Genomic DNA, 23,915 nt, shown 5'->3' with positions numbered 1-23,915 from the left:
TCTTTTGGCTTCTTTTGTGTTTAAGACTTCCTTTATGGCCTACAATGTGATCCGTTTTGGAGACGGTTGCATTGGCTGCTAGGAATGTTCGTTCTGTATCTGTTGCATGGACCACTCTGTGGATGCCTATTTTTGTGGTTGTCTCGAGGCAGGATCTCATGTACCCGAGGCTGGCCTCAAGCATGTTGTATAACCAAAGATGACTTTGAACTCCTCCTGCCTCTCCTACCTTGGTTCTGGGGATAATAGGTGTGCATCATTATGACAGGCTTGCAGATGGCTCTCAGGCCCACCGATGTACGCACAGCACAGCTTAACTCTGAGGTTTCCATGTTGGTATTTTTGTCTGTGTTATCTATTATCCAGGACAGTGGAGTGTGGGAAAATTTGCTTTCATTGTAACTGGACCTATCTACCTTTTTTTTTTTTTTTTTTGAGACAGGGTTTCTCTGTATAGCCCTGGCTGTCCTGGAACTCACTCTGTAGACCAGGCTGGCCTCGAACTCAGAAATCCGCCTGCCTCCCTCTGCCTCCCAAGTGCTGGGATTAAAGGCGTGCAACCACCACCGCCCTGCCCTATCCACCTCTTTACATCCAGCAAGAAGTGCTGTTTTATGAAACTGGATACACCAAGACTTGATGTATAAATATTTGCTATCCTATCTTTTTGGTGTATTGTCACTTTATTGATTTGGAGTGATTTTCTGTATCTCTTCCTGTTAATTTTGTCTCAGTTTTCCGACACGAGAGCAACTATTACTGCTTGTTTCCTGCTTCACTTGCTTGGCCTACAGTTTTCCATTCACAGTATGGTCTGCCAGGGAGATGTGTCTGCCAGAACATCTATGTATATTTATTTATTTTTGACAATGAATTAATGTCTTCTGTATACCATAAACTTTGGTTAGATGGAGTTATAACACTTTTTTTAAACCATTATTATTATTATTATTATTATTATTATTATTATTATTTGTTTTGTTTTGTTTTCGTTTTTGTTTTTGAGACAGGGTTTCTCTATTTAGCTTTGGTTGCCCTGGAACTTGCTATGTAGATTAGGCTGGTTTTCAACTTGTGGAGATCTGTCTACTTCTGCCTCTTCAGCTCTGGGATTGAAGGCATGGTTCATCACACTCGGCTACTTTCTTAGTTTTTACATTTTACATACATTACCTATTATTGCACTTTGAATTCAATTCTCCAATTTGAACATAGTTTCAGGGAATACAGTTCCATTGTTCAAGTTACACTTTTTATTGCTAAACCCTTGTGACAATTACTACCCAGAACAGTCCAGTCCAATCAGTGTACATTGATACTTATTGGCTCCTGATCATAATTTATAGAACCAGCGCAGGTGGCTGCTGACAGAGGACACAGACAATATGGAACCCACAATGGAGTCTTATTCAGCTTTTTGGAAGAAGAAAACTGATGTTATTTGTAGGAAAATGAATGGAACTACAGGTCGTTGTGTGCAGCCAAATCTACCATGTCCAGAAAGACAAGTGTCATGTTTTCTCTCATATGTAGACAACAGACTAAATAGAAAGAAAACAAGAGTTGAGATTATCCGGGAAGAGGAGATCTAACAGGAGAGGGAAGGAGCAGAAGAGAGGCATGGAGGAGCAGCAGATGTCAAAGCCCACGACAAGACTTACATGGGAAATGAGTGGCGAGGAAGAGGGAAGAGTTGAAGAGAACACAGAGTAAAGGAACAGGGATAGTTTTAAAGTGTCGATACTGAGTGTATGTGGTCGGGCTTCAGCTGTCACTGAGTTGATGTATTTATTTAAGTGATATTTAGGGGATGAGCCTTACCGTGAACAAGTTTGAGAAGATTGTTTTAGGGAGTACCTATGAACTTAAATGATCCTTCCGTAGCATCCAGGGTTAGTGGTAAGTGGTTGGGAGCACAGCACAAAGGCCCTTGCACTCACAGATCTGCAGAGGAACCAGGAATGTTATCTACACAGATGCAAAGATGAAAAGCCTGCTCTTCCATTCAGAGAGCTGAGAACTGGTAGTGATCAATAGCCTGGTGATCTGTATTATCTGTTGAGCCATGGCATAAAAAGCTTTGGATAGCCAGGACCAAAGGTGGCTAGGAATCTAAATGACCATTAGAGCCAGAGGTTCCTTCAAACTTCCATAAGCAGAACCGGCGGTGGCTAACAGCCCATATCATCTGCACACCGTCTGGATGTTTGAGACAGGTCAGACCCTTAGACCTTTCCACTAGTCCAGGCAGCCTATCTCTAGAACCCATCTTCTGGAAGAAATGGCCTGTAAGTTAAGTCTCGACGTAATTATGTTTCCTTGTGTGATGGGGATTGTATCACACTAGGAAACATTTTTTCCAAATTATGCTGGGGTTAAATACACTGGGAATAAAAGGCATGTTCTTAGACTCCCTGAAGTTGACAAGGTCAGTCTGCACGGGGTTGTCATTCTTTATTTCTTCACTGGATTCACTTTCTGACACCTGCAGGGACTCCCCAGGGGACTGGATGTGTTAGGACGCTGTATGCAGCAGAGGTGTAGAGCCAGGCCTGTATAAGAAGCTTTTGTGTATAAGAGTTCCCGTGAAGTTTTTCCATCCCCTTTAAAGGAAGGCTGGCGACCATAGCCACCATCATTCCAAGCAAGAGAAGAAGCGCAGCCTGCTCTCAGTCCAGCCTCTGAATTCCATAGTTCACTCACTTAGCTCAGGTCTCCCCCTTTATGTTATGTTATGTCTGGCTAGTTTCTTTGACATTTAGTCTTTGAGAAAATGGAAGATATGTAAACCATTTGAAAGCTGTTGAAAGAGAGAAACAATTCCTACCCTTTTCTATGTGAGCTTTTGGACTGGGGACAATGTAGCTGACTGAGAAACCTCTAAGACGGTGAGAAGATGCCATAATATTTCTTAGCCCACAGTAAAAACTCATTTCTCACCCATGCCAACTGTCTCCTGCAGATGGGGCTGTGCTTTGTGGATGCCACCTCTATTCCAAATGACGGCAGAAGGAGAGGGCATGGCACGCTGAGCCGGAATTTCCTTTTGAACTCTCCTACCTTAAAGTGCTAAGTGTCAGTTCTGCTCACATTTTATTGGAGAAATCGAGTCACAAATCACATTTCCCTTCAGGTGCAGGGCAAGCACAATCGGAGAAAGTCTGTGGTATGTTCTGCATAGCCTCAGAAGCTAAGCTCACCACATGGCAGCCTTGTTCTCTGTGTTTCGGCTGCATTTGGCTCACGGGATCCGTGGTTAGACTAGGCAGGGAGGAAATCTATCTGGTGTTTCTTTGCCACACCCTGCCCATGTGCAGGACAGAGCTCCTGGGCTGGGGAGGGCTTATTGCTGCTTGTACTTGCCAGGCTTTTCAATAGCCTGCACTGGCTTTTCTCAGTTTGCTCACCTACCTCTAATAGGACTGTCGTCAACTTTTCCTTACTTAGTCTTTGTAAGGTGCTATCTGTTTTCTGTTTCTGCCGAAATCTGTGCTAATACAACAATCAGTAAAAACAAAATGACCCTTGGATACTCTTGAGTCTGGTGGGTAGAAAAAGGGGGAGAGGTAGTTACACGGATGCCAAGCGGGGTTATGTTTTCCGATGCCCCTGTAGATACAGCCATAGGGAGTAGAGAGCCAGGACGACTAGTTAAGAGGGTGGAGCAGGGAGCTGGAGAGATAGCTCAGTGGACAAGGTGCTTGCTATGCAAGCATGAGGCCTGGAGTTCAGATCCTCCGAGCTCACGTAGGGTCACCTGAAATCCCAGTATCCTGGTGGCAAGATAAGAGGAGGAGGCAGGAGAATTGCTGTAAGTTCATGGGTCAGCTAGCCTAGCGAACAAGAAACTCTACTTCCAACAGATGGAAGGGAGACAGCCATGTGAGATTTTTTTCCTGTGATCTCCATACATGCACTATTCATACATGACAATTCAGGTGTCTGCATGCCCATACAGGAACATGTACCCGCATACAGATCTCTCTGCTCTCGGAATAAGATAGGGACAGAATAAAAAAAAAAAAATGTTTCCCTATTCTAACTCTCCTATGGTCTGGCCAGTGGGGATGGCAGGATCTCTCTGATGATCAGATGCTGTGCCTGATCGGAGCGAGCCTGGCTGTGGGGGTGTCCTGTTCAGTTTCACCCACCCAGCCATTGAGTATCATGTGCCAGGGATGGTAACTTGATTTTAAAATTTGTTTTTGGTCAAGAGAACTCTGTTAGGTACTTTTCTCATTGGTGTAACAAAGTACCCAAACTAAGCAACTTAAGGAAGAAAGGATGCAGCGTTTATGGGGGAAAGGCCCCGGGGCAGGAGTGGAGGCTGCTGGTCAGCTTGTACCTGCAGACAGGAAGCAGGAAGAACACGTAGTTTCTTTTCTCCTTTCCCACTTTTGTCTAGTCTGGGAGGCCAGGGCCATGCGATGGTGTTGCCTGTATTTAAACTGGATCAAGCTTTCCTGGAGACAACCTCAGAGACATACAAAAGTGTGTTTCATTGGTCATCCAAATGCAGTCAAACTGAAAATGTAGGCAGGCTGTCCCTAGGACTCACGTATCAGTGGAGGTGGGAAGGAGGGGAGGGCTGTGAGGTCTCCACATTGATGCGTGACTAAGTGGGACTTGGTGTTTTTCTAGTTGACACTCGTGTAAATGATGAGTTGAACATTTGGTTGCCCAGCAGGGTGGTGGTCATTGATGCAGCTCACTGGACATTCTGGGTTTTCTTCCTGAGATTTTGATGGGGTGAGCCTTCTTGGCTGCTTGATGTTGACGGGCTCATACCACTCAATTCAGTGTGGTCTTTGCTACCTCAGAGTGCGAGCTTTAGAATAGGCAGCTCTGGACAAGTCATGCTTTCAATTTCCCTTCTCTACAGTGACCAGAGAAGCCAGCTCTGTTTGCCTTTAGGTCCAGAGTGAGAAATGGCACAGATGTAAGTCCACGGTGACTCATGTTAGGTATGTCACAGGGGTAGCAAATAAAATATTGTGATTTTATTAGTTCATTGTGATGAAAAGCATTTTAAGATCACAGCCTGACCTAGACTTTCATCACGGTTTGAGTTGTAGTGAACATACTCTATGTGGATCATTCCACAGGCATGGGGGCCTGAGAAACCACATCCCGTGCATCAAAGTGCAAAGGATGGCATTCTGGAGGAAAGAGGGACTTGTGCAATACTTCAGTGTCATCCTGTACATGAAGGGGATGGTAGTGAAGTGGCAGACAGACCCGATGAGTGTTCAGAGGTGGCTGCAGAGTAGAGCAGAGGTGTGGCGGGAGGGTGGCCGTAAGGGCCTGAGAGGACCTAAGTAAGAGGAGTACAGGATGAGGGATGATGTGGCAGCTCACTGATGTTACTTGCTGGTCACTTGGAGATGCTAATGGGCACAGAGAAGAATCCCAGGGAGCTCTGAGGTTTGTAGGGTTTGTTTGGGGTTCTGCATTTGCTTTGCACTTTCCAGCAAATAGTATGGGGTGTTTGTGCTGGTTGTTCAAGCCAAGGGCTCCATGTTCTCTTCCTCAGCAGATTAGCGGATGGTGCAGTCATGCTTGCTGGTGCATTTTACACTGCTTTCTCCTCTGACATGTGAAGAAGGAGCCCACAGGCAGATACTCAGGTTTGAGTCTGGGCTGCTCCTTGTGTTAAAAGCTTGGTCCTCACACAAATTGGGCCTGGTGAGATATCCTTCTCCTTCTCCATACTTCTCCCTCTTCCCTCCCCATCCTCTGCCCCTTCTTCCTGTCCCCCTCCTTCCTTCTCTCCCTCTCCTTCTCCCTCTGTCCCTCTCTCCTGTCCCTCCTCCTTCCTTCTCCCCCTCCCTCTTTCCCTCCATCCCTCTCTCTCCTTCTCCTCATTCCCTCTCTTCCTCCCTAGTTTAGCAATATTGTTTGGTCTCACACAGATGTTTTTCCATGGCCCCTAGCACAAAGGTATCGAACAATCACAGGCTGAAGTCTTCAAGACCATGAGGTAAAACCAAGACCTCTTCCTTGACTGTCCTAGATGTTTGCGCAGTTCTAGTCGTTTTTCTGACACATCAGGCTCCGGAGGAGGGAGCAGCCCTCACTGATATGCAGTTGTTCTGGACATTTTTTGGGTGTAGAAGGCGCAGGAGAGAGGAGTGACTCATCAGATCAATGGGATTTTGTGAATTTTCACAGAACATTTCAGTGGCATTTACACAATTTAAACATAAGACTCACCAGACCAAGAGTGTGTTAAAGAAAAATCTATAAGTGGATTCAGGCTGTGTCTGGGGTGCTTCACTCCTCCCACAAATAGCCCTCAGTTTGTTTGTGAAGGGGCTGGAGAAACTTCAGAGGTTGTAAATCTCTCCGATACAACACACAGCATGAGATGCCAAGGCATTGTCAAATTGCCCTGGCCCGCCTCTCACCACGCTCTGCCTAGGCAGCTCTTTGCTCTACACGTTCATTACCCAGCATGCAGGACTTTATTTCTTCCTCCTCAGCTTCCCGTCCACCCCACACCTACCCTTCGAACAGGATTACATGAGCTTCCTTCATCCCCTGATCTTCAGGGAACATACCACAATTGATTCAGAGCCCCTCTTTGTAGCAACCACTGGGACTGCTCCACCCAGCTGGAGTGGAGTGTGAAGCTTACAGTGAAGCTGGGGGAGAAAGTGGCAGCAATGTGCGCCTTGGCTTCAGGGTACAGAGATCAGGGGTAAACTCTAGAGGTGGGGGTCAGCAACCCTGGTTCTGTTTCCCTTTATTTTCCAGTGCTAAAGATAAAACCAAGGCCTAAAGCATCCGGGGCAAGTGAGCAATCTGCGGTTAACGAGCCCTCAAGGCGACTTCGAGAATGGCTGATCTTGGGTAACTTCGTAGATTTCATCTGTCTTCACCAGAGAAATGGGATTTGGCAGGTGTTTGCTGGAGAATAACTACTACTGAGGCAAGTTGTTGGAGGCAGGCACTGGACTGGGCTGAGTCACTCACCTCTCTGTGGTCTGAGTTTTCTTTTCTTTTCCTTTCTTTAAACGTTAGGTGGTGGGACTGGGCTGTAATTCCTGTTTAGGAAGGGACACACTGCAGTGCGAGGCAGTGCCAACCATTTTAATACTCTGAAAGCCTCACACTTACCGTGTTGGGGGTCAAATTAAGTTTTGGGCTTATGGTCACTCATGGTCACATTTTCCTACTGACCTATATAAAATAGTATGAAATCAGGTCTTGCCCTGTACTGTTCAGGACTGCCAGCATTTCAAAGCATGTTGGTAGGGTTAGAGAGTTGTCCATCACTTACTAGCACTGGCTGCTCTTTCAGAGCATTGACTTGGTGGCTCACAATCATCTCTTAATGCCAATCCCACGGGATCTGATGCTTTCTTCTGGCCTCTTCAAGCACTGAATACATACAGGCAGGCAAAACATCCATGTACACAACAATAATACTCAACAGACTAAATCTAAATAATAATAATAATAATAATAATAGTAATAATAACAACAACAACAATCATCATAATCAGAATCAGAATCTAAATTTTTAAAAAGCATTTGTATATATTTTTTAATTAAAAAAATTGCCAGGCAGTGGTGACGTATGCCTTTAATCCCAGCACTTGGGAGGCAAGGCAGGCGGATTTCTGAGTTCGAGGCCAGCCTGGTCTACAAGGTGAGTTCCAGGGCAGCCAGGGCTATACGGAGAAACCCTGTCTTGAAAAACCAAAATAAATAAATAAATAAATAAATAAATAAATAAATAAAAATAAAAATAAAAAAATTTAAAAAAAATTAAAAAAAAAAAAGACAGTCTCTCATTATGTAGCCTTGCAATGCCAGCAGTTGGGAGGCAGAGACTGATAGTGAGTTTAAGGCCAATGTGGTCTACATAGAAAGTTCTAGTCTCGTCGAAGCTACCTACATAGGAGGTACTTTTTCACTGGCTTAAACGTAGCCAGTGATCTTGTGAGTGACAGCCCAATTTACCTATTCATAAATCTGCATTGTTCCAATGACTTCTGACTTCCTGCTCAAACTGGATGCTGTTTTTTCTGGTCGTGTCATACCCATCTGGGCCCTGGCAGGACCCTGCCCTGTCCATGTGTGCAGTCTGCTTTTTGGCAGGACACGGTTTGGCAGTATGGCAGGGAAGTCACATTTTAACAGACGGCCCAGGCTGGGGGTGTCCTGTGGGCAGCATGAGAGAACTTGAGGTGGTGCCAGGAACCCCACGATGCCCAGAGTGAAGCTCATTGGCCCAGGACTGCTAGCCTGGACCTTTAGTTTCTCCTTCCCTGTGCCTGTTGCTAAGGGGGAACAGGCTGAAGGCCTTCCCCCACTGGGTCAGCCTGTCCAAGGAAGCAGAAAAGAAGTGTCCCGCTGCTTTGCAAGGGAAGTCAACCAGCAGGCCATTGGCTTCCTCCGAACGCACCACTGCCTCTGTGCTCCTAAGACTGTCCAATCCAACAACCCCTCCTACTACCATCTCAGCACCGGGGCCTGAGCATACAGGGCCGAGAGACCAGACCGAACCGTTATTAGTTCACAGAACTCCAATTCTTTATTCATCACAGCTTGCTCACAATGACATACAAGAAGATAGCACTGACGAAGAGTAAATATGCAGGCAGCAACCTTCAGGGGTTGGGAGTTGGGGGGAAACAACTTCAAAACTGCAATAGATACGAATGCTGGGTCTCTGCTGATTCTTATTCTTGGCACAAATGCCCTGCCTAGCCCCTTGACTGCGTCAGCATCACAGATGGAGTGATTTGGTCTTGTTTATAGGCAGGATTGCCCTACACTGGGGAAGAAAGACCAGCTTGAGTAAAAATCCACAGTGTTTTGCGATCTTGTTTGTGTTTTGAAATGCAACAACCAGCTCACAGTCTCCAAGTGGAAAAATATTCAGTAGCATTATGTGCTTGTACTACAGGCAAAAGCTTAAAATGAACATTATCACCCATGGCCACCCGACACGTTAATTAATTCATTCCATCGTAGTAACTAAAACAAGAGAAGCAAGCCCACTTCATGAAGAACAATTTCATGGCTGCCTGAGCCCTCTGGCTTTGCACTCGTGATCACCACGTTGGAAGGTTCAACCTTCCTACCTTCCTACCTTTCTACCCTGACTGAGCTCAGGTTTTTTTTTCTTCCCATGCATCTGTTTCTAAAACCCAAACACATGTGTAGCACATAAATCCATGAGAAGGAAGTACTGGTGGATTTCCTTAGCCTGGCTTTGTGGTTTCTAGGCAGGAAGCAGATTAGGAGCAAAGGTGGAGGTTCACATGGACACACAGTACCCAGGATCTAGGTGTGGTCTTGGTCAAGCTCAGAGATTATGGAGTCATCTAGGTCATTAGGCAATGGTGGGTTTCTAGCACCATAGGCTGTCTACTGACCTCATTTTTCGGTTGGAATGAAAAGGGCAGGGACTGAGTTCGACATGGGGAGCTTCCAAAAGAACAGACCTAGCAAATTCATTTGAGTGGAAAGACACAACATTAAAAGCCTGTTACAGGACATGTAAGATTATGAAATAACTTGCATAATGCAATACTTGTATTTTTTAACAAAAATGTAAATATTTACAAAATAAGATCCAAGGTACTTTTTTTTAAACATCAAGCAAAACATTCTGCAAAGAGACGGCATTGATTTTTATTTTATTTTTGATTCTGTTTTTTTGTTTTGTTTTTTCATAATGAGTTCTTTTTTTAAACCATGTCATACATTTCCCATACTGATATCGCATGATCCATTATACTATAGGCAGGGGATTTACTATGGGAGGGGCGTGCCATACCCGCCATTGCTTCAGCCAGACAGTTCAACCTGCAGTTCCTTGTTCCTGCGCACCTCTGCAGCATGTCTCTCCTAGAAACAGCAAGGGCACAGGGGTCAGTCCACAGGGTCCCAAGAATTCGCAGAGCCACCTTAGCTGCTACTGGACATGTCTGGCCTGAAATTACCCAGGGTGGTGTCTTCCTAAAGATAAGGATTCCTAAAGAAATTTTCTTTACTTCACAAGGAAAAATGTGGGCCCAAGAGTCATCATAGTAGAGAAGACTACAAGAAATATAGTGTCTTTATTATCCTATACAACCCCTCTCTTGTTGGTGATCAACCCTGGAGCCATTTACAGGTCTTGTAAATGATAGGCAAGCCTTTAACTGTGGAACTGTAATGAATCCTGGACAACAACGATAATGACAACAACAACACTATATTTTTTTTCAAACTATGATCAAAATGTCAAGTGAAAAATGAAAACAGATCCGAAGAAAATATTGGCCATATTGACTTCTGTATAAATTCAGAGGAGGGCAGTAACATATGACACTGATGTTTCCATATAATCTTAATTCTTTCCTTCCTTCTATTGAACTATTTTAAGGAGTCTGTGCTTGCCCATGGGCACTTTGGGAAACTGAGATCCAGAAAGGAGCCAATGGCACTACTTCTAAACACCTTGCTTGTGACCTTCCGAACTTGAGTCAGCAGCGTTTCTAATGCTCTGCTGTACTCTCTGGCACATGCTGGCTTAGTAAATCCAGCAGAATCATCTTTTCAGGATACTTTGACTGCTTGGAGTTCCCAGCCCGGCATCTCAGCTGATTAAGGCTGTATGCATGTGCTCTAAGGTCTGTTAAAGGCATCCTTTTGGTATGAAGTTTTCTCATGAGACCACAGGCCTTTTGCATCTAAGCACTTGCAGAACCAAACCCTTCCTTTTAATGGGGAAGTCATGTGGTTCTAAACAGGAGAGAAATCCCTGTTCTTGTCTCCTTGACTGTGCTGACTATAAGGTCTGAACTGTGTCATTTCATTCTGGGGACATTGCATGTGGTTGGTGCATATTTATTTCCACGAGGAAACTTTACTAATAAAGTTACTAGTCTTGGCTGGGACGTGAACTTTCTAAGGAGGGTGTTGATGGAGAAAAGGTCGGTCTAGTGTTTTTAGTTTATTCTTCTACATTGGATGACCAAAGGCATAAAGCTTTGCATAAATGGCTGTTGAACTGAATTTTGAAATGCTAATTATTAGTAATATTATTTATTTTCTACTTAGGATATTTTAAAATTGATTTTCTCCTCAGATAGCTTCTTTGATTCATTTCTCAATGGTCTTGACCATTGATAAAGTAAATCTTATCATAAGCTCTATCAAGGTCAAGGTTCCCGTTCTTACGGGTTTCTTTATACTATAACCTAATATTTGTCACCTATGTTTACTACAACTATAACCATATAGATTTTGATTAGATTAATTTCCTTAATTCTCACAGTATCGTAGTAGAGATTCTGTTATACCCATTTTACAGAGGAAGAAACCAAAGCAGAGGAAGGCTGAGAAACTTTCCCAAGTTCATACAACTAGCAGGTGATTAGATTCAACATTAGTTATATATGAATGTTAAAATGCTTCCAAGCCTCTCAGGGTTGGGGGTAGGGTTGGGAAAAAGCATCTCATACCCTGTCCTTCTCCAAAACTAAAAAAAAGTTGAGGAAGCAGGAAGTTGACTCTGGAGAAAGATTCTCAAAGTAATGTGATGTAATTGGGCTTAAATGAGCCATTCACGCACATTGTAGAGAAAATCAAGTTGTATTTGGAAATGTGAGGCAATCAGAACAGATGCAGCTGAGTTTTAACTTTGTCCAGTTATTACGAGGCAAAGCCGTATCGGTGTCCCTTTCTCATGAAGACAGAGAGAGTCATTACTAGAAGCTGAGCTTGTAGAAACCTGGGACGATGGGGATACCTTCCCTGTGCTGGAAGACTACAGCGCTTCAATGGCAACTCCGCCAGGGTGAGCACTACAACTAGCACTGTTTGTTTAGCTTACTCTACTTTTACTCAGAGTAGTAAAGCTACAGGCTTGCCAGGGCAATCGAAGGCTCATCAGAGTTTCGAGATAACTTTAAAAAGAAATTTAGATAAGCCTTCTGAGTTTCTAAAAAAAAAAAAAAAAAATCAGGAAGTTTGGTTGGTCTATGGTTTGGAAACTTGGCAGCCACAATGTGAAATGCACATGCCTGATGTGTTATGTGACTTTAAGTGAAAATGTTGGGGAAGCTAGGGTAGGCCTGCACAGTAATGTCAACAGCCTGTGGTCCTGGTCAGAGAACTGCTCAAGGACCAGAAAATTCCAGCTGAGAGCTGTGAACGTAGCTATGAGGCTTGGCTGTCTATGGAGTTCACTACAGACACTTGTCTACCAAGTTCACTCAGGACAATGTCTATGGAGTTCACTCAGGACAAAGTCTACGGAGTTCACTCAAGACAATGTCTATGGAGTTCACTCAGGACAATGTCTACGGAGTTCACTCAGGACAAAGTCTACGGAGTTCACTCAAGACAATGTCTATGGAGTTCACTCAGGACAAAGTCTACAGAGTTCACTCAAGACAATGTCTATGGAGTTCACTCAGGACAATGTCTATGGAGTTCACTCAGGACAAAGTCTACGGAGTTCACTCAAGACAATGTCTATGGAGTTCACTCAGGGCAATGTCTTTGGAGTTCATAAGGACATTGTCTACGGAGTTCACCAAGGATATTGTCAATAGAGTTCATAAGGAGAATGTCTATGGAGTTCACTAAGGACAATGTTTATGGAGTTCACTAAGGACAAAGTCTACGGAGTTCACTCAGGACAATGTCTACGGAGTTCACTCAGGACAATGTCTACGGAGTTCACTCAGGACAATGTCTACGGAGTTCACTCAGGACAATGCCTACGGAGTTCACTAAGGACAATGTCTATGGAGTTCATAAGGACAATGTCTTTGGAGTTCATAAGGACAATGTCTACGGAGTTCACTAAGGACAATGTTTATGGAGTTCACTAAGGACAATGTCTTTGGAGTTCACTCAGGACAATGTCTACGGAGTTCACTCAGGACTATGTCTATGGAGTTCACTCAGGACAAAGTCTATGGAGTTCACTAAGGACAATGTTTATGGAGTTCACTAAGGACAATGTCTTTGGAGTTCATAAGGACATTGTCTACGGAGTTCACCAAGGATATTGTCAATAGAGTTCATGAGGACAATGTCTTTGAAATTCACTAAGGACAAGGTCTATGAAGTTCTCTAAGGACTTGCTTCTTTAGTAACGTCTATTTCATTATGGATCTCATATTTAATTTTTCAGGTCTACTTAGAAATTCTGAATCTGCAGTATTTAGGCCCATGCATATCTAAATTTGTAAAAGAATCTCTTCAGTTTCTCCTGCCACCTCTCCTTGAGGGAAATGGAGAAGCATTTTGATACTGTAAACAGTACTTTTAAAAGAAGACACCTTTGAAAGGTGGCTTTAGGAAAACTTCTAGTCCTCTGAAATATGTGACATACAGATTTCTTATTGGAAGCCAAGAAAGCGAGGTCATTTCTTTCCCTTCCTTTATCTCTTAATTCCTCTTTAATGGCTGGAGGTATCACATATAATAAAAACAGTAACTAGATGACCTCTGGTAATAATTCTATCAAATCTCATTTTCTAAGTTCATTTAAATGCAAGATGAGGTGGGCACTGTCAGGTTCCTTTCTTCTTATTAATGGTTATGGGCCAACAGTATAAAAGAAAAGTCAGAAATGAGTTGGGAGAGCTCATAAACGTCCTGCTGTCATGCATCAAGATGCTGGTGGTCATGGGATCAAGGGAAGCATGGAGTATTGCCTCTAATGCTTATGGTCAGTGTTCAATGACTGAAAAGGAGGATCCAATTCAGCTCAGACACACTTTGGTCTGAAGAAGGCTTGGCTTCATCTCTACGTTCTTCACTCTGCTTGCTTTATAATCTTGGCCAAATGCAGTAGGCTCTCTAAGGAATAGGTAGGTTCTTTAGATGTGTAATGGAATAACAAAATTTTTTGGGTAGACTGGCTGTTTGGATTAAATGTGATAATACATGTAAAAGCACCTGGCCTGTATTGAGCATTAATAATGGGTGGATATAATCCCTTCCCTTTTCTTTATTTATTCATCAGACACATTCAGTAGTAGCTGGTCACACCAATGGCACTCATAAATCAGAACAACAAGAAAATGAGTAAATGTCAGAAGAGAAGAATACAAGGTAAAACACATGTGACTTCATCATGATTAAAATCTATGCTTATATATTATCAAAATTGCCTCATAGGAAAAGAATCTTGTTCTTTTAGGGGAAAATATTTTTACTTTAAGCTAAATCATATTGTATACTGCTATTGTCATGAAAGTAATGGCTACAATACATCTGCTTGATGCTGGTTGGGTTATTAGACACGGAATTGCTCACTATGCAGAGATCAGGTCTCTTCCTCCTAAGGTCTACACTTCTAGTTGGTGAGGTGAGCCTGATGGTGTGAGCTTTGCTGGACATTTCTAGTTGGTGAGGTGAGCCTGATGGTTTGAGCTTTGCCGGACACTTCTTCTGGTTGGTGAGGTGAACCTGATGGTGTGAGCTTTGCTGGACACTCCTTTGATTTTTGCTTTGCTGTTATGAGGTATGCGAATTTTACAAACCAGTTTACAAATAACATCAAGAGGGACAAGCTGTAGGTTTGCATGCATACGTCAAAACCAGCGGCTCTCCTGGATGGCTAGTGATGATGGTGTGGATACTCAAGGTGAAGTTGGCTTAGAGTGATATCAGCATATTGTGTCCCTGGCAACTGCACTGGACTTTTTTTCAGGGCCTGTGGTGTGAAGTGAAGGCTAGGAGCTCCCCAGAAAGGACTTGTAAACTGAGAAACAGGGAAGGGGATGATGACAAAGGGGACGTGGCTGTCCTGATCTAACTGCAGCACCTGCTTTGGTGCTACCACCTGTGACTTGTGGAGAGCCAAGGTCTGACTTGAGACATCGGGAGAGACAAGATGTTGCTCTGAAGAGCAAGGGCACACCTGTTTATAAATTTTGAAAAGCTAATCTAAAGTTGGCTCTCCTGGCTTCTGCTCAAATCGCACCTCTCTGAGGGTCTCACTCAGTGTTTTACTTTCTGTGTCGGAGCCAACAGCAGTTTCTGGGCAGAGATCTCCAAAACCTCAGGAAGAACACATTACATCTAAAAGACCTCTTGGAATAATATTTTTTAAAAGACTGTAGCTGGGTAATGTGGTGCATGCCTATAATCTGAGCTCTGAGTCTGAGGCAGGAGTATTATGAGTTTGAGTGTAAACTCTCAGTACTTAGAAGACAATGGCAGTATCTCTCTCTCTCCTATTTTTCTTTTTTTGGTTTTTCGAGACAGGGTTTCTCTGTGTAGTCCCGGCTGTCCTGGAACTCACTCTGTAGACCAGGCTGGCCCCGAACTTCGAAATCCGCCTGTCTCTGCCTCCCTAGTGCTGGGATTAAAGGAGTGCGCCACCACCGCCTGGCTCAGAAGTATCTCTTGAACCTGCAGTGCCTGACGTGAAAGAGCCACGGGAGCAGGCAGGGATGGTGAGATGTATAGGTGCATCTTTTCAGAGTTCCTATTTTTCAAGCCTAATCCAATTTCTGGAAATGGACAAAGCAAAACTATTCATAGCTACAATGTGCATTTTTTTCAAAGGCAAGGTTTGGGGAGATGGAATGTGAGTGTGTGTGTGTGTGCGCGCGTGCGTGCACACACACACACACACACACACACACACACACACACGCGCGCGCGCGCTTGCACGGCCATGTTATATGCGCACATGTACAGAGGGTTAATAAGGACGGCCTGAGGACCCCAGAATATGATAAAATAGTCCCTCTGCTGTGCTTCCCGTGTTCTGAATTTCTTGTAGATTTTGTTTCATGGAGAAAATGGGCTTATGATCAATATATATTTTAAATTTAGTTCTTATATTAAATATATATTACTCTAAATAAATAATATTTGTTAATTTTATATTAAGATTAAGTATTATAGCATTAATGTAATCAGGTAAATATTAAATATGTACAGGTGACTATTTTTCCAACACAACGATTTGTATAGAGGTCGCCCACATTTGAAGCCAGTCCTCCTGAGTCATGTGGTGGAGTGTTTGACAAGGGTTCTGGTGTTGATGGAGGTTTCCTTTATTCCACTACAGGGTCAGGCCACAGGGTCAAGCTATGTGCTGCGCAGCCTGAGGCTGGCTGTCCTGCCTTGGTCCCCAGCTCAGCCATGGCTTCCCAAGCTGCGCTGCACAGGAAGGTCCGTCCCCTGCTCCGCCCTCTGCCGTTCTTACCTTTTCCTGCAGACGTTCAATGATAGCAGCTAGATTAGCCTCACGGTTTTCCTTAATTTGTTCCATTTTCAGGATCAGCTTCTCCTCTGCCATCTTGCTGAAGTTGTTGTTCTCCTCCAAAGCCTTCTGGAGGACCTCTCGCTCATGCTCCCTCTTCTCCGCCAACTGCTTCAGCACCTGAGCCTCTTGCGACTGAGGAGGAAAGACATCATTTACACATACACCTCTGGATGCCTGCTTTACTCAGTGCCGGACCTGATGCTGCAGCTGTGAGCAGCACTGTCCACCCTGTGCACCCTGCAGACCTCAGCACTTCCATCAGAACATGTTGCTGGGACCATGGCTCCCTGAAATTATTGCTGTGGAGGTGTTGGACGGAGCGTCTCAGAAATACTATTAGCTCTCACTGAGGAGCCATTTTGTAGACTGTTCGGCCAGTCTTTTCTTTCATTTTTTTTTTTTTTTTTTTTAAATAAGATGCTGCTAAGGATTTATGCAACATGCAGTGTTAGAATGTTCCAGCGGATTGCAGCTTTCTGTGGGAGCCTGAAGAAGATGGGAACGGCCTGGAGCCTGGGTTTTCTTTCTCTTTTGCTTTTTTTCTCTGCCCTGCTATTTCTGACTAAGTGCAGGGTGGGCCCTATAGAAATTGCTCAACCTTTGTTCATCAAATTCACTTTTTCTGTTTCTTAGACACCTATCCTCCCCTTTTCCCAGGAGCTATAATAAATTCTCTCGAGCTGGAGATATAGCTCAGTGGTAAAGGACACTGGATGCACCTGAAGGGGTCTGAGGTTTGATACCCAGCACCCATAACTGTCTTTGACTCCAGTTCAGGAAATCCAACGCCTTCCTCTGGTTCCTCGGATGCCAGGCACGCACACAGTGTACAGACAGACAGACATGCACACAAAGAACCCCACACATAAAATAAATTCTCTGTAGAGACTTGAAAACATTTATACAAACTTAGTGGCCTCTTGGCCAAAAAGGAAGAAAGCCCTGGTTTGTGGCTGCCGCTCCTCACTGTGGTCCTTCAGGAAGGAGAACAGAAACATTGTAGTTGGCTGTGTTTCGTGCATGCTCTCTCTTCTTAAGCTCAGTAAGATGTATGGCTCTCTTCAAGTGTCATCAGTAGGGGCTCGATCGTGGCAGAGATTCTAGTACCTACCTGGTGAGATCTGTTCCTGAAGTCCTTTAGGGAGGTCAAGGAATCTATACTTTTGATTAGTAATCCAAGAGAGTCTATTGCTGGATAGGCCACAGTCCACTTTTTGCAAGACACATTGTGAGTCTTCCTGCTTCCTTTAAGTGCCAGGAGTAAAGGAGTGAGCTGCCATACCTTCCAGCATTAACTGCCTCTCTCTCTCTCTCTCTCTCTCTCTCTCTCTCTCTCTCTCTCTCTCTCTCTCTCTCTCTCTCTCGGTGTGTGTGTGTACAAGCTCACGTACAAGTGCCCTCCCCTTTGCAGGTGCATGCCGAGGTCAGATATTAGTGTTGAAATGCAATCCAACACTGTCTCTCTGCTTTATTTACTCATTTATTTTTGAGATGTGCTCTCTTGTTGAACCCAGAGCGCGCCATTTTGTAGACTAGCTCGCCAGTGAGCCCCAGGACCCACCCATCTGTCTCTGATCTCTGAGTGATGGGGTGATCAACAAGTGCCTAAATATTTACATGGATGCTGGTATTTGACTTGTGCAGTAAGCATCTTTACTCACTGGGCAATCATCCCAGCCTTGGAACTCAACATTTACACCCATTCTCCACTAGAACACAGCTCAGGGGCTCTGGAGTTCTCCATTATTCTGCTAGTGCCGAAAGTCAGTCTTAGCACCTATTTATTGCAGCTCGCTGACAAACTCTTTCTGCCTATAACAGTCCTGATGTTATTTCTCGGAGGAAAATCAATTCTTCCCTGAATATGGCTCATTCTTGCACTTGTACTACACAGGACAAAGACTGCTTTTGATTCCAGTATTTACGTCAGTGAGCAAATAAGCAGTAAGTTCAGAAAATTATACAAAGACGTGGCATAAAACAAGTGAGAGGCTGAACGGTGGCAGGACATGATCTAAATAAGTGGATGCCTGCTCCTACCTTCCATGTGGAGTAAAATTCTCACTGTATGTTCAGACAGTGTTCCTACTGTGTGTGGTGGCTGGTCGGATTAGAAGGAAGGCGGTGGGCTGTGTGGGTTTGAAGGATGGAACTTGCCAAGAGCTGCTGCGTATGAATTGTTCAAAAGTGAGTGCTTGGGCCCGAGGAGCCTGGCGGAGAGCAGGCTTCTGACATAGAGGTCTCTGAGGATTGAAATGGAGACTTGGGTGAGATAGTGGCCAGCTGACAGATTTAAGAAAGATAGAGTCATTCGAAGGTGGCATCCCGGGAGATGTCACTCTAGCCAGCTGACAGGATGCAGAAGTAAGTTAAGGAAGATAGAGCCGCTCACAGGTGGCATCCTAGGAGATGTCACTTCCGCTCACTGTTTGAGAGACTGCAGCGGCTTGCTGGCGAGCACCTTTTGGGAACATCCTCATAAGGAACCGAGGCTCACTGGAATGACTCTGCGAGAAGCCCACGAAGGCACAGGGTATGTACGAGACAGGGAGAAGAGTTATTGTCCATGTAGGGACGATTGAACATTTTGTAAAGAGGTTAATTAGCATCTCTTATGCCACTGAGTCTAAGAGTTTAATTACCGCACAAATGAATTGGATGATAAATCTGAGTTAACTGGTCTATAAAACTCACTTTCCTTTACACACATGTAAGAGATTTAAGACCTAAAATTTAAATGCACTGGTTTTCCATGACTTTTGAAATACATGTTCTCCTGCCCCTACATCTTGCCCCCCACCCCACTCATCATTTGGGGTATATATATTACTTGAAGCCCAGAACTATTCATCAAACACTGAATCCCTTAGATCCAAGATGCCTTTCCACGAGTAGGCTGGATGAGGCCTCTGGGAGCATCAGGCTTTCTGCTAGCGCTGAAAGACATCGTGGACCTGGTGAATGCACAGACGCATGCTGAAACATGACAGTAGAGTATAGCTGTGTGAACAGCATGAAGCACTCACTTCGTGCCGAAAAGCCAGGAGCACAGAAAGACACAGAAGAAGACTCACGGAGTTCCGTAAGGAGCCCTCTCGTCCTATGCCTCTGATGGGTTTGCTGTGGTTCCCTTACAGAAAGAGTTCGGCTGATCTTCCTTGCCAAGAAGACCTCCAATAGGAAGATTTTATGACTGCGATGCACACAGGCTTCCTAATTCTAAACTGTGACTCTGTAAAAACGACCCCCTTCCCCTATATTCCATCTCAAGTGCCCTTTACAAGTCACGATGCCAGCTGCTGCTGACAGTTCCCAGAGGAATACAAACTCGCCTGACCGTCTATATAGACCGATTGGAGGAACTTCAGTATGAAACATTGGGGTATTGCAGAGCCAGAATTGCAAGTTATCTCAGGTTCTTCCGGGCCTTTCAACAGTTATTAGCCTTCTCTGTGTGTGACCTAATGTCCTAAGAACATCACTTAACCCTTTGTGATACAGTAATCTAACAGACCACTAGGTTTCGCCAAGCCCAAAGCCTCACCCAGCAGTGAGGCCCTGTAACAGAGGTTTCTCTGCTTTGCCGTGACCTGCCTACTGGGTTTCCACCAGTGTATCTGAAGAGCGTCTTACTTTTATGATTCCTTTTGTTCTGCTAATATAAATCGTAATGAAACTATTACCCTATTTTGATCTGGTATCAGAAGAAATCAAACTGTGTTCTCGGGCCATAGTTGTTCAGAGGTGACTCAAGATTAAATCCTCGTCACTTTCCCTTTTAGGAGAGAATTGTACTTTTGTGTGGCTACCACATGTCACTGGGGGAGAAGATTGTGGATCCTAGAGTTATTGTAGGAGGTGGAGGCTCCACCCCATAAAGACTGAGACTCAGCACCATGAGAAGGTTGGTGACTGTGTAAACTGTGCCCCGTTCTGACCCCACAGAGGTCATGGCTGGACAAATGTATAACTTAAGGGGAAGGAATGAGAGTGGCCATGCTAAAGCTTTAGGGGTACAGATGGAGAAGCTGAAGCAACCAGGTTTGGCTGCTAATGAGTCCCTTTCACAGTGTTTCATTTAGAGCAAGAAACTCACTTCTCTTCCAGAGAGAGAGGTTCATAGGTCATTAGAACTCACTGTGCAGTGAAGTTAATACATGGATTAATTGGGGAGTCTTTCAATTCAATGGATTTTAGTGTATAGTTTTATCAAGCTTGTAATTATTAGTAAGTATACACCATTTTTCATAATGTTAATGTTTTAAGCCAGTTTTAGTTGGCCCAACCTACTGATACATCAATTATTCATCAACCTGTTTATTATATGTATTATGATAAAGACTAATTTATATTTCAAATATTTATAAAGTGTACTAAGTGGCAGAACTGTTAATCTGAACTGATTTCCTTTGTAAAACCATTTGCTGGACCATAATCCTTTCCCAGGTGAGAGCTGGGTACATTTTAAGCCAGGAATAGCCAACCCCTTATGCTGCTTCTCATCCATCTCATAATAGGTTCCCATTATGCGACATAGGACATATTACTAGTCCTTTGTGTAGGCGAGTGTGCTGGTTCATTTTTATCAGCTTGGGAAGAGATCTCCGTTGAGGAATTCCCCCTAGCAGATTGGCTGTAAGCATATTTGTGGGCCTTTTCCTGACTAATGATTAATGTAGAGGGGCCCAGCCCAATGTGGTGGCACCATCATGGGGCAGGTGGGCCTAGTCTGTATAAGGAAGCCCACTAAGCAAGTATGCACGTGATCTTCCTCCTTGGCCTCTGCTCCAGGTTCCACCATGAGTTCCTGGCCTGACTTCTCTCAGGAATGGATTGTTACCCGGAAGGATTAGTCAAATGGGCCCCTTCCTTCCCAAGTTGCTTTTTCTCGTGGCGTTTATCACAGCCATGGGAGGTGTGTGGGGTTAGGTTAATGGGTAAGAGAAGACAGAGTTTAGATGGCATGCCCAAAGGCATTAGTCACTAAGTGGAGAGATAGGTTCAACTGCAGCCATTCTAATAATCACGTGTTCTTGGATGATCTGAAAGACATCTTTAGACTCTGTAGTCTGCTGCAGATAACGAGACTACAGGTTCCCTGCACTGAGGCATGACAGAAAGAGAAGCCGCTACTCACGAGGCTGGCAACTGCAGAGCGTTGGAGTCGCGCACTGGGCATGTGTGCCAGCCTCATTCTGTAGCTTTTCGCTGTGTGGATGATGAGTGAATAGGCACCATGCCTGGCTGGCTGAAATGTCAATGCCCTTTCCCAAAATGTAGCTAGTTGCAATATGAAGAGTTTAATTTCAAAAAATAGACACTGATTACCAGAGATACTTTAATAAAGGAGATGAAGTTTAAAAAAAAAGTTACATTTTTTTTTAGAATAAGCATTTTTTTTTTTTTTAAGCTAAAGCATGGAGCATCAGTTCTGGCTGAAAGGAGCCTGCAAAGTACCACCCAAGCTCACCACCAGATGGTCAGTGTTATGGCGGTGTGGGCAAGTGGCCTAGGGATGCTGGGAAATGATATCTAATACACAGCACATCTGATCCCTAATCAGCAGCCTTGCAGCCCCGACCTGAGAGAGCCCTGTCTGCACAATTTGGACCTCAAGCTCACAGAGGCTTTGGGTTCCCAGCGACAGGCTCTAAACACCCCAATAAGTGTTTACAAAGGTTTGTGTTTACAAAGTCCTACAAAAATCCCATGTTACACCGCTGCCCAAGTCTACCTCTGTACTTCCTTGGAATGAGGATTCTGGTGGTTTAGTGAGAAAATGCTTACCACCTTGAGATAACTAGGGATACTGATTAGCAGTAACAACTGACCTTGTTTATAACAATAGCAAAAGGTGAACACATACGTAAGTGTTGTGTGATTTCTGGGAAGAATCTTTAAAAATTTGTAATATATGGGAAAGGAAATAGGCCCAGGGCATTGAGAATTGTGACTATGGCTGAATCCTATTTCAGCAGGTTTTTAAAGTTTTAATTTATTTATTTTTAAGATCTAGAAGCATTTATTCTGTGCAAAATACTTTAATATCTCTTTATGGCTTACATAGTAGAGTCTGGCCTAGCGTTTCTCCCCAATTTGCTTGTCTATTAGTTTGAAACCACAGCCTTCAAAGCACATGCTCTTTATGTTTGTTTCTAAGTATCCTTAGTTCTGAAACCATTTGTTTGATTTTTTTTTTTTAAGTCTATCACAATCTCCTGTTTTCCCTATCTATCTAACACCATTTTTTTCTAGTTTACCTTTTTTGTTTGTTTTCCAGATAGGGTTTCTCTATGTAGTTCTGGCTCTCCTGGAACTTTCTTTGTATCCTAGGCTGGCCTCAAACTCACAGAGATCCTCCTGCCTCTGTCTCCTGGGTGCTGGGATTAAAGGCATGCGCCACCACCACATGGCTCTAATTTATCCCTTTAAAATAAAGAATTTTCTTCAAAACTGTGCACTGGTTCACACCAAGAACTGATGCGGTTTTAATTTTTCCTCTGTTGTCCATTCGCTTGAACTCAAAGCGGAAGTCCTTTAATGCTCTGCCGCTGTCACCCGCAACTTCCCTGGCTTCCTGTGCTCACTGCTTCTGCCTCCCTGGCCTCTGTGGTGTTTCTCAAACACACCAGAACCTTCCGACCCCAGGGCCTCTGCATCTGCCACTCTCCTTGCTCATCCCTTAGTGAGAGGAAGCCTAGTTCCTAGAGTTAGAGTTAGGGCGAGTAGCAGGTCCTAGATAAGTACCTGTCAGTTGTATGATTTCAATTTCAGCAGATGTTGTTCAGAAACTTACTGCCTATAATTTTTCTTTGGGGTGGTAGTATGGAATACAGTGTTAACATAGCTTACATATTGTTAGCTTCACATGGGAATTTTAATTTTTTAATTCACTTAAAAGAGTAAAATTTGTAGCAATATCGTATACTGTTAACACATATCTCTACCTTCATGAAGTTTAGCGGAGGAGATGGTTAAGTAAGTAGCAATGCAAATAAATACATTCTTACTAATCATGCCCAAGTTCTGGGAAGGGAGAGCCGGGTACTGCTCGGACAGCGGAGTATAAGAGAGGTCAGGCCTGGTGAGTCCCAGGGACAGGACACGAACAGAGACTACAGGAAGCCAGGAAGAGGATGTGGGGCCACAGGTCCTAAACATGTCTTGTGCTGGCCCTGACAACACAATGAGGAAATCACAGCAGGGGACAATCTCGATTTTTCCAAACTCCTACGCAGAGGTAACTCCTAGAGATATATTTCAAAAGGTTGAATTATTTGGTATCCATTCAAAAAGCAAATGTTAAGGTTTTCCATTCCTTAGAGGAGTTGTTTGATGGACCAGCCCGTGGGACTGTTCACTGGAGTGTCTACTGGCCACAGAGGGTTAGTATGGATTGAAAGCCACCTCAGGGTAAACCACATGGTACACTTGCAATAGCGCGAGAAGCTGGCTGAGGGTGACCCGCGTGTCTTCGCCTGATAGTCTCTGAGATGCACTACTTGCTGAACACTCTAAAGAGAACAGTTTTTCACACGAGTGCTGATTAAGTCAGGGCCATCCAACAAAAAACCAAAATCAATGGCGGAAAGTTTAAAGTTGGTACTTTCTCTTAATTAGCTGTCTTTTCTCCTAAATGTTCTAATCAGAACATAATCCACATGGTGATTTC

General features: G+C 44.0%; 1 protein-coding gene across 1 annotated transcript in view; it reads right to left on the bottom strand.

Annotated features, from left to right (window-relative positions):
- Positions 1-8,519: 8,519 nt before the first annotated feature.
- Stmn2 (stathmin 2) overlaps positions 8,520-23,915 on the bottom strand; it is a 53,964-nt gene continuing 38,568 nt past the window's right edge. Inside the window, exons 4-5 of the mRNA XM_031376320.1 lie at positions 16,184-16,375; positions 8,520-9,864 (exon numbers count right to left, since the gene is read on the bottom strand). Coding sequence (XP_031232180.1) covers positions 9,805-9,864; positions 16,184-16,375 — 252 coding nt within the window. The 3' untranslated portion in view covers positions 8,520-9,804. The remainder of the gene's footprint in view (positions 9,865-16,183; positions 16,376-23,915) is intronic.

The sequence above is a fragment of the Mastomys coucha genome, unplaced genomic scaffold, assembly GCF_008632895.1.
Source record: "Mastomys coucha isolate ucsf_1 unplaced genomic scaffold, UCSF_Mcou_1 pScaffold17, whole genome shotgun sequence".
NCBI classification, from domain to species: Eukaryota; Metazoa; Chordata; class Mammalia; order Rodentia; family Muridae; genus Mastomys; species Mastomys coucha.
The sequence above is the reverse complement of the archived record's forward strand: the minus strand, read 5'-3'. Positions and strand labels throughout refer to the sequence as shown.